This window comes from Epinephelus moara, chromosome 4, assembly GCF_006386435.1.
Source record: "Epinephelus moara isolate mb chromosome 4, YSFRI_EMoa_1.0, whole genome shotgun sequence".
NCBI classification, from domain to species: domain Eukaryota; kingdom Metazoa; phylum Chordata; class Actinopteri; order Perciformes; family Serranidae; genus Epinephelus; species Epinephelus moara.
In genome coordinates, this window is record NC_065509.1 from 35,431,213 (window position 1) to 35,441,874 (window position 10,662).

Consider the following 10,662-nt stretch of genomic DNA (forward strand, 5'->3'; position numbering starts at 1 on the left):
TAAATTAACCCAGAGAGACAAAAATTACAACCACAAGGATACACAAAATGACCCAACACAAAATTACCACAGAGGGACAAAAATAGCAACAAAAAAAGAGGCAAATCCACCACAGAGTGTGTGTCTTGTAGGAGAAGTGGCGGTATGTGTATTTATAAGGCAGCTACCTGTTTAAACCAGTAGGAGGTGCTGTTGCGCCGTATATTTCGCAGCAAACGCGGCAGTTCACAGTTTGTCCCTGGCAGGACACCGTAGCTTTGAATTTGCTCCGTTTAGGACGCCATGTTTTTTTCAGTTAGTGTTTTTCTTGCCCAGCAAGGTAAGAAATGTAACGGCATCCTGCTATGTATAAGAATATCAGCACTGAAACCACCCTTTTTGTTGATTTGTTCACTTTTACCGTTAATTGACATATCAGACTAAAGTCCGCCATGAGTTTGAATATAAATTAACCGTGTATTTTTACTGTTTGACGATGTTATTGAGGTGAAGCTAGCATGCTATAGAGGAGTTGACTGTTAGCCTGGCAGGACGAGCATTAGCTTTTCTGTTAGCTGTTAAGCTCATTTGAAAATGTATGTTATGTTGGTAATTTATTATTTCAGAGTCTTACTTAGTTTAACTTGACAGTTGTGTTTTTTTTTCATTTATGTATTATTTTTAAATGTTAATTATTGAGTGAAAAAGAGATGTATTTATTTAAATAAGTTTATTTTCTCTTGCTCTGCAAGGTTGAGGATTTTGTTGAGGATGTGATGCCAGCAGCCACTGTGATAGAGAGCAGCAGAGATGTTACTGAGTGTTACTGTGAAATAAACTGCAGTCGACACCTCAAACACAATCCCGAACCCTCCTTCAGGTGCTTCCTTCTCTCTGCACGACACTCCACCACAACTATAAAGTAAAATCATAATGCACAGTCCAGGGGAGGTGTAGAGGGAGTCTGGTGACAGGTGTGCAGAGGCAGCAGGTTACAGTATGTGTGAAAATATACTTTGATGTATGGTCAAACAATTAGAGGTTGGTGCTGTTTTTTCTTGGTAATTTTCTCATCAAATATCACTCAAATTAACACGTACTGACTGGGAAGGGATAAAAAAAAAAAAAGAAAATCACACAAAAAGATTCATAGGAACTACAAAGAGACTCAAACGACCTCAAAGAGCTACAGAGAGACACAAAACAACCACAAGGAGACAAAAAAACTAAAAACTAAAATAAATAAAAAATGCACAGCAATTACAAAACCACCATAGAGTGTGTGTGTGTGTGTCTTGCTCCTTTGTATGAGAGGTGGTGGGGCCTTTTGTGTATCTGTGCCCAGGGGCCTATTGTCACTTTGACCCGCCCATGTATATGTATGCAAATATACCTTGACATATGGTCAAAAACAGGTTTACAGGCTGGTCATTTTTTCCTCATTAAATGTCACTCAAATTAACATCTACTGACTGAGAAGAGAATAAAAAAAGAAAAGAAATCACAGAAAAGATTCAAAGGAACTGCAAAGAGACTCAAACCGACTACAAAGAGACATAATACATTCACAAGGAGACATAAAAATGACCACCAAGAGACACAAAACAGCAAAATAAAAATAAATGAATACAAAAAAGAGGGGAAACCACCACAAAGTGTGTACCTTGCCCCTATGTACGAGAGGTGGTGGGGCCTTTGTGTATCTGTGCCCACGGGCCCATTGTCTCATGATCAGCCCATGTATGTATGCTAATATACCTTGAGGTATGGTCAGAAAAAAAGTACAAGTTGGTCATTTCCTCATTAAATGTCACTCAAATGAACACCTACTGACTGAGAAGAGACTGAAACATTTTTAAAAATCACGGAAAAGATTCAAACGAACTGCAAAGAGACACAAAACAACCACAAGGAGACATAAATTGGATACAAAAAGATGCAAAACAGCAAAGACGAAGAAGAAAAAAAGGCAAAACCTTTACAAATTGTGTGTGTCTTGTTCCTATGTATGAGAGGTGGTGGGGCCTTTTGTGTCTCTGTGCTCAGGGGCCCGTTGTCTCATGATCCGCCCATGTATGTACGAAACGATACCTTAAAATATGATCTAAAAATACAGATGTGTCCTTTTTTATCATTTTCTTATTCACTTTAATATTAAGATGATCTAATGGCCTAAAGTACATAATAAATGAGTCCATGTAAGATGATTCTGGTGTTTGAACACCACAGAATTATCAATAATAAATACCAGAGGAAGCCAGCAGCCTACACCGCCTGGGCCTGAACTATATTGCATCCATAATTTTACTGTCGCTCTCTGCTTTATTGTCTGTTCAGCCCTCACTGTTCACGTCCATCTGCCGATAAATACCACACAGACACTGCCATAAATACTGAGGCGTTTGCTCCCATCACGTAAATGAGAGCATTTCTTTATTTCCCCGGCGTTTAGCAGCGGCTGTGTCTGTGGAGGCGGAGGGCGGAGGGCGGCTGTCCGTGGTGCTGCTGCTGCTGCTGCTGATGATGATGGGAGGACTGATGCTCTCCGGCTCCGTGCACAGCCGCTACTGCGCATGTTGCATGACAGGTACCACGCAAGCCTCCATCTTGGGCATCCCGAGCTGAGGCGAAAGGGCAGCAGCAGCCATATACACACTGAAAATAACAACAAACCGGGCGCGGTGAGAGACAAAAAAAAAAAGAAAAAGAAAATTGGCAATTTGCCGAGATGTAACTTTTCACCAAATTGATTCAACAGAGGAGAGAGCGGAGAGCAGCATGGGAAAGAAAAACAGCGGCTGGTCTGGAAGACTCTGTTAACGATTACTACACTGTGTCAGCTTCACTGCCTCCAGTTTCCTGAGGAATTGACAGGTGACAAAGCCAAACGGTAAGTGGGAGTGTTTGCCGTGTTTTGTGACCGACGACTTTCGTGTTATTTATGTTCGTGACGCGCGCTCGTGTGATGTGTAATCGCATGCTCGCGTTCATATGTGGTGGCATCTTCCTCCTCCTGCATCCCCCCCGTCATGGTGGTCGCTGTTTGCTGCTCGCACTCTGCTCCTGTGATGCTCAGGCTGTGGCCAAGTGGCAGCTTCTGCTACTTTACTTTTCTCTTGTTCCAAAGAGAGGCGATGCATCCAGCAGCCACAGGTTGTGACTGCCCCCGGTAGTCTGCAGAAACTGGGTGTTTGGTATGGGGTGCAGATCAGTATTTTGATGAGCATAGCAAGGGCCTAGCATAGCACGTGGGGTAAAGCATTTGGCAGATAAAAACAACAGATATTAAATATTGAATGCATCAAATCACATAGCATCAGCTTCTAAATAACAATCACTAATTCACCTAAATAGTCTCATCTTCTTATGTGAATTATTTTTGTATAGAATGACATATTTATGGTCCAGATTCTAAAAATGCACAGCCAGTGGAAATTATATGGATTTGCTTATTGACCTTGGACCTAAAGGGCGCACCATGTAAGGCTGCTTGAGTCACTGTCCGCCACTTTTTGACAAAGCCTTTGCAGTTTCACATTGCCAGTAGTAAAACACAGAGAGATGAATGAGTTTTGAAACTGGTCCAGTGTTGATTAGGTGCTGCAGCCAGTAGCAGTTAAATGTAAGGTATATGTGCACTGTAAATGTCAATCCACTAAAGACCTTATTTTAGAGTCAGTGGCACTCTAATTGTTATTCTAAGTGTCTGACAACATTATAGAAAGGACCATACAGATAAAGACATTTTGTTTAAGGGTAAGATCCTAGAAATAGCCCTGAAATCACGATTGCAAAACCCACCAACCTCCATTTCAACAAACACTAAATATCTGGGGGAAAAAAAACAGCCAGTGGATGTTATATGGGCAGAGCAGAACTGCTTACAGACTCTGGACCCATGGGGCACACTTTGTAAGGCTGCTTGAGTCACTGTCCGCCACTTTATCTCAAAGCCTTTGCAGTTTAACATTGCCGGTAGTAAAACACAGAGAGACGAATTACTTTTGAAATTGGTCCATTATTCAGTGAGAGAGCGCTGCAGCTGGTATTGGCGACCAGTTTAAATGTAAGGTATTTGCGCACTGTAGCTGTACGTCCACTAAGGGGCTTGTTTTTGCCACTGACAGGCTCTAACTGTTACTCAAAGTGTCTGACACCATCATGGAAATGACCTTACAGATGTTTGTTCAACCAGAAACAGCCCTAAAATCACCATAGCCAAACCCACCAGACTCCATTTAACTAAACAAGAATTCTGTGGATACAAAAGCACAGCCAGTTGACATTATATGGGCAGAGCAAAATTGCTTATTGACCTTGGACCCACAGGGCACACCATGTAAAGCTGCTTGAGTCACTGTTTGCCACTTTATCTCAAAGCCTTTGCAGTTTAACGTTGCCAGTAGTAAAACGCAGAGAGATGAACAATGTTTGAAATTGGTCCAGTATTCACTTAGAGAGCGCTGCAGCCGGTAGTGGTGAAACAGGCTTCAGTGTGACCATTTAAATGTAAGGCATTTGTGCGCCTTGGGCTTATTTTGTCCACTGACAGGCTCACATTGTTATTTTAAGTGTCCGACAGCATTATGGAAAGGACCTTACAGATGTAGAGGTTTTTGTTAAAGAGTGTGAACCCTTTTGTTTAACCAGAAACAGCCCTGAAATAGCTATCGCCAAACTCCAAACTCGTTATATGAGCAGAGCAGAATTGCTTATTGACCTTGGACTCATGGGGCACACCATGTGAGGCTGCTTGAGTCACTGGCTGCCACTTTATAACAAAGCCTTTGCCAGTACACCTCAATCAGGAGAGGCTCCTACTGAGAGAAAATAATATTTATTTACATGTGCACATAAGTATGAGAAATATGAAAAGTCTTTGGTGATTAGACCCCATGGTGATGTCATCTATTCCAGGAGGGTGGTAAAGATGTAGTAGATCAGGGAACCTCCCCCCCCCCTATGGAGTCTAGATGATGGTGGTGATGATGAGATGAGATGAAGAGGGAGCTGAGGATCTGGATGTGAAGAGGGGTGGGCTTTTGATGAGCTTGTCCTGGGCTCTGGAAAAGGTCACTGGAGGTGAATGAGGTGGAGGAGGGTGCAGTGATTCTGCCTCAAATGACAGCTGACAGGAGCAGAGAGGAGAACGGATTTAAAGGATGGCAGAAAGAGATGGTGGCAAAGTTTGATTTGCTAACCAGGAGAGGGAACACTCAGTCAGCTGATTGGAGGAAGTGGTGGCAGTGGGATAGAGAGGGAACTGTGAATGGATATAGCATAAAGAAAGTCTTCCTGATTGAACTTACGCTGAGCTTCATTAAAACAAAGAGAGATAAACGATGTTTGAAATTGGTCCAGGATTCACTAAGAGAGAGTTGCAGCTTGTAGTGGTGAAACAGGCGGTGATGTGACTTGAATGTAAGACATTTGTGCAGTTTAAATGTACGTCCACTAATCTTATTGTTAAGGAGTACGATCCTTTTAATTCAGCCAGGAACAGGCCCGAAATCTGTATCACCAAACCCACCAGACTCCTTTTAACTAAACTAAAAAAAAAGCACAGCCAGTGGACACAATATGAGCACAGCAGAATTTCTTACTGACCTTGGACCCACAGGGCACAACATGCACGACTGCTTGAGTCACTGTCAGCCACTTTATGACGAAGCCTCTGCAGTTTAACATTGCCAGTAGTAAAACACAGCGAGGGTAATGTTCTTCAGTGGTGGCACAGTTGACTCAGGCAGTGCCAAGGTCAATTTATGGACTCAGTCTCTGCTGAACCCACATTTCTTTGCACAGGAATCAGTTTAGCATGGGTGCGCACGGTGGTCTGGATATATCTTACAGTGTAGCCAAAGTGGTGCTCTAACTGTGGGGGGCACAGAGCCAGTGTGGGCGGGGTATGTGGATTACCAGGGGGAAAACAGAGCTGGTGCTGTCATGTTTACATTTATTTCACTAAGATTCAACATGGATCCCTTTTTTAAGTTGCTTCCCCAATTATTGTTAATGATTGATGGGTTTGGGGTGCGTAAGGTTTTTTTGGTGTCTGAAATGGGGCGTTTAAGAAGAAGTTTGAGAACCACTGAGCTATCCAGTTGTAGTACACACAGCTAAGTGCACAAGATCAAGAAAATTAAAGAAGTTCCTCAAATCTGCTCCAATACACCATGAATTAGTCACCCCCCAAACAAAAAACAGCCTCCGGTAAGTCTTGGATTAAGGCTAAAGTTTAGATAATACTGGAGAGAAGAACTTAATTGTAATGAACTTATCTTTTAGTATTTTTTTGTATTAAAAAGACATAGGTTAACTTTTTATATTATCACAACTGCATAAAACCCACACTACAGTGATACATCTCTTTGGTCATCAGTTGATCCACCAGGTAGGGAAGACAAAGAAACATTATTTCCACTGTTAATTGTTGTGATTTTCCTTATTTTTCTCACGACATACCAAGTTTTACTTCCTCACGACTCTGAAAAACTATTAAAAAAGTAGAAACTAAGAATGCAACGTCGTCCCTCAAGGGGTCCCATCACAAGGCAAATAAATCTTAAGAATAGGAAGATGATTTGTTGTGAGGTAATTCACAAAATAGGAAACCAGAAGACAAAACATTTGTTATGCTCAAGACTATGGTTATTATTTATTGTTTTGACTTTTTAGATACTTTTTCTCATGAATTACTGAAGAGTTTTACCCCTTTAGGACTCAATAAACCTTTTCTACAGCAGCATTTTGACTTGTCATAGTAGGAAAAGCACAGGTGTAACTGATAACACTGACGATGGCTTGGTTAGGTGTCCCAGTAAGCTCCCAGTCTCCACAGCCTGCTCTAAGTGGAATTCAGCTATAGGTAATGTTATTAAATACACCTGTGGTTTTCTTGTTATTAGATGTAAAAATGTTCACTGTGAAAAAGCTCAGAAAGGAACAACTTTATTTTGTAAATCTCATCACATCTTAAAGACACATGTGACCTGTGATAAAGGGCTGGAATGGGACACAGCTTGCCAAAATGTGCTGTAAGTTCATGCCAGTGGTCATATTTCAACGTGATGTCATGTAGAGAAATGCCAGAAGGACGATGGGACGTAGGAATTGTAGGTCACATAAGAAGCAGTTTCCACGAAATGTGTTTTTTTGCCAAGTTAAACATCCCCATCACTCCAGCTGCTGCCATCCGATACGTGTGGGTCACTTTTGACGTATGTCGGCCACTCTCTCCTCCAACCAACCCCACATTCTGCAGGAATCTTCCAAATCGATGAAACAGTGTAGAGTTAGCTTGGTTTGAGGCAAGGTGTTTGCATGGGCGCAGGGAGCGCAGAACAGAGCGGAGCAAACGATTTCCACTGGAGAAGATGATGATCAATGTGCAGGCGAGGAACAGTCGGGGAGTTACTGGGCCAAGGCGGAGAGAAAGTGAGGGAGAGTGTCTCTGTCTAGACAATAAACTGCTTCAGTTAATATACAGTCTTGCCGGCAGGGTGGGGGGGTGGACGTGGGGGAATGGGGTGACTGTTGGCGTAGCTGTTGGTCTCAGTGTCCCTTTGCAATGAAAGGGCACTGGTTTCCTCGATGGGGAATGAATCACACAGGTACTGTGCCTTCGAGCTGATTAATGGCCCCTATCAAGAAATGCAAAAACGCACTGCCTGTGCATAGAGGTGTGCATTTGTATATGTTTAGTTCTGCTACTGTTTGACCCGGCTTTGGATTCTCCAACAAAGAGATTTATGGCGAACACACAAGACCACATTATCTCCCACATTTAATATGTGTTGTGTGAGAACGTATTGAGCTACAACACCATGGCTATCATAGATCAAACCAAATGATATCGTTTATAAAGATCCCGATAAACAACTGTGGCGATAAGAAAGAGAATCTACGTCTGCGTGCAGAAACAGCATAATGTAGCCTTTCTCTGCAGGTTCCAGACTAAAGCGGAGGGTATTTCAGGGTCACATTCACCTGACGAGTCCTGAATGACCATCGTTATTCAGGTGCATCACTCCACTGATTGGATTTGTGCTTGACCCTGCACTACTCGATTAAACCATGTTGGATTGATTAGTTTACATTTCAGACATTTACTGTATGTGACATATCCAGAGTGAATGGGAATGCATGCAGCAGGAAAGCAAAGACAAAAGTCACAGTGTAGATGAAACAGATAAAGCAGCCCGCAGATCTATCCTCCCAGCGAGGGCGAAGCTCAGGCAGCCGCTGTCTTCTGTCACAAGTGCAAATGAATGCTGAGATTTGCTGAATGTGACGAGAATACAATTCAGTGTGGGTTATTAAATTGCACACCATTAAGCTGGAGCAATTTAAATGCTGTGGCCTCTTCCCTTTATTTAAACAGTTTGTTTTTTTTCCTCCACAGGCTCAACCCACAGCAGAATGGGCATTAAGAAGCTCGCCATCTTTCTCCTGGTCCTCTCTCTTTGTCTAGAGGGAGCATCTGCCAAAGAAAAAGGGACGAAGAAGGGAAAGAAGAAAGGAAAGCAGGTTTACTGTCCATCGTAAGTACGGGGCAAACGACACCATGGGCTGTCACACAGTGCAAATGACAACATTATGTGCTTCATGTAGCCACAACAGACATCAAACAGCTGTTGTCATTGCTTGGCAGAACCCTCAGTGAATAATAAACTGACCTTTATGTGGGACACTAGTGAAATTCTCCCTTAATGTCCACTTGAGGTGCACAATATTGGCACTTGAATTGTAACGTTGGTATTTTTCAACCTGGACTCTATTTTCCATGTTTTTGTGTCTGTGTGACTAATGGAGATGAGGATTTTTGAAACTGGTCCAGTTTTGAGGGAGAGAGCTGCAGCCAGCAACAGCGAAACAGGCTGAAATGTAATAACACGGGGCATTTGTGCACCATGTAATTCCACTAAAAGTCCTTATTTCTGCCACTGACTGGTTCGAATTGTTATTATACTTGTCTGACTACATTACGGATTGGACCATACAGAGACGGACCCTTTTGTTAAAGAGTAAGATCCTTTTTGGTAAACCAGAAACAACCCCTAAATTACTATCGCAAAACCCACCAGGCTCCATTTAAATAAGCAGCAATTTTGTCATTGTAAAACACACTTCCTTCAGAGTTGACAGAAACAACATAAAACTCAAAAAATGCTGTCTTAGTTCATCTTTCTACTGTTTCAACAATCATCAACTCTGTTTTGGTTCAATAATCCCTTAAGTCAGCTAGTTCGATGTGAAAATACGCTGGCTCACATGGGAAAATGAGGTCCACATTGAAAGATACTTACATTCAGTGAAAGCTTAACTTGGTCTGTTTTACACTGGATGGATCTTACTCTACAGTCTTTATCCACCAGCCATGTTTGACCAGATCTCATTAGCTGCTTCACTGCAGAGCTACTCAAGTCTGACATGAAACTGTAACACAGTCAGTTAGTAACAAGAGGAGTCCCAGAAATTAGCACCAAACCCAGCAGAAGAGTGTGGTATTGTGACATGATTGGAAAATGTCCTTCTTTACTCTTTCTGACTGTCTGCAGCTGTCTGGTAACATATGTCACTGTGTAAGAAAGTGTTGAAGGAATACTTCAGCCCCTAAATGACCATTGGTATGTCAGTTACTCACCCTGTGTTATGTTGATTTCATGGAGAATACATTGTTTTTCTCACATGCCTCAATGGTGAATAATAAATCCAAAACTGAGAAATTTCTCGATGAATTGAAGTCATAGGGTCTGCGTTTAACAACAGCAAAACTATATCAATACATCAGTTTACATCTCACACAACTCCTGCAGTCTAATCCAAGTCTTATTCATCCAGTTGTATGCTCACTACAGACGGCTCTTGACAAGAGGAACTGAACTAAAAGTGAAATTTATCTATGCTCTCTTCAAAGCCAGACTCCATTGACAAAAATAGTAATTTTACCTTGCTGAACACAGAAACTGTTGATCTACAGCTGCTTCGATCTGTTGGTTTGCTTGTGGTGCGTGTGACTTTGGTGTTTTAAAGGGTTAGATTCCGCAAAGTCACATAATGACACAAACAAACTAACTGATTGAGGCAGTGGTAGACCAGCAGCTCCTGTGTTCGGCAGAGTAAAATGACTGTTTTTGTCAATGGAGTCTGGCTTTGAAGAGAGCATAGAGTTTCCTTGTCGAAAACAGCTGTCTGTTTTGGGAGTACTAAGAATACAATTGGATAAATGAAACTTGTATTACACTCAGGGTTGGAAATTTGCACCTGCCACCAGCCAAATGCTGATAAAATAAAAAGTGGCTGCTCGATTTGCTGACCTCCCCGGTCAATAAAAAACAATGGAAATCTATTAAGTGGCTGGTAGATTTTGGAATCCACCAGCCACAGTGGCAGGTGGACAAAAAAGTTAATTTACAGCCCTGATTATACTGCATGAGTTGTGTTAAAATTTCTAAACAGATCTTCTGCTGTTGCCGATTGACCGTTTTCTAAGCCCCGCCCCTTTGTGATGGTCCGATAAGCCGTTGGAGTAAGCATGGAGCCCACACTGTGACTAACTGCACCCCCTTAAGTAATATTATCATATTTTTGGAAAAATGAAAGAGTGATTCCAGAGAGAAGCAGACAGAGGGGTCTACAGTCTGTGTTTGAAGGATATATCCAGGATGTCAAACTGACTCA

At 42.1% G+C, this 10,662-nt stretch overlaps 1 protein-coding gene across 4 annotated transcripts in view; it reads left to right on the forward strand.

The window, feature by feature from the left end:
• The first annotated feature begins 305 nt into the window (after positions 1-305).
• glrbb (glycine receptor, beta b) overlaps positions 306-10,662 on the forward strand; it is a 48,093-nt gene continuing 37,736 nt past the window's right edge. Inside the window, exons 1-4 of one of the 4 annotated variants that reach the window (XM_050042477.1) lie at positions 306-859; positions 2,432-2,660; positions 2,738-2,869; positions 8,384-8,522. In XM_050042477.1, the coding sequence (XP_049898434.1) occupies positions 8,401-8,522 (122 nt within the window). In that variant the 5' untranslated portion in view covers positions 306-859; positions 2,432-2,660; positions 2,738-2,869; positions 8,384-8,400. Of the gene's footprint in view, positions 860-2,431; positions 2,870-8,383; positions 8,523-10,662 lie in introns of those variants that run through there. The other 3 variants (XM_050042479.1, XM_050042478.1, XM_050042476.1) reach the window with 3 other exon arrangements.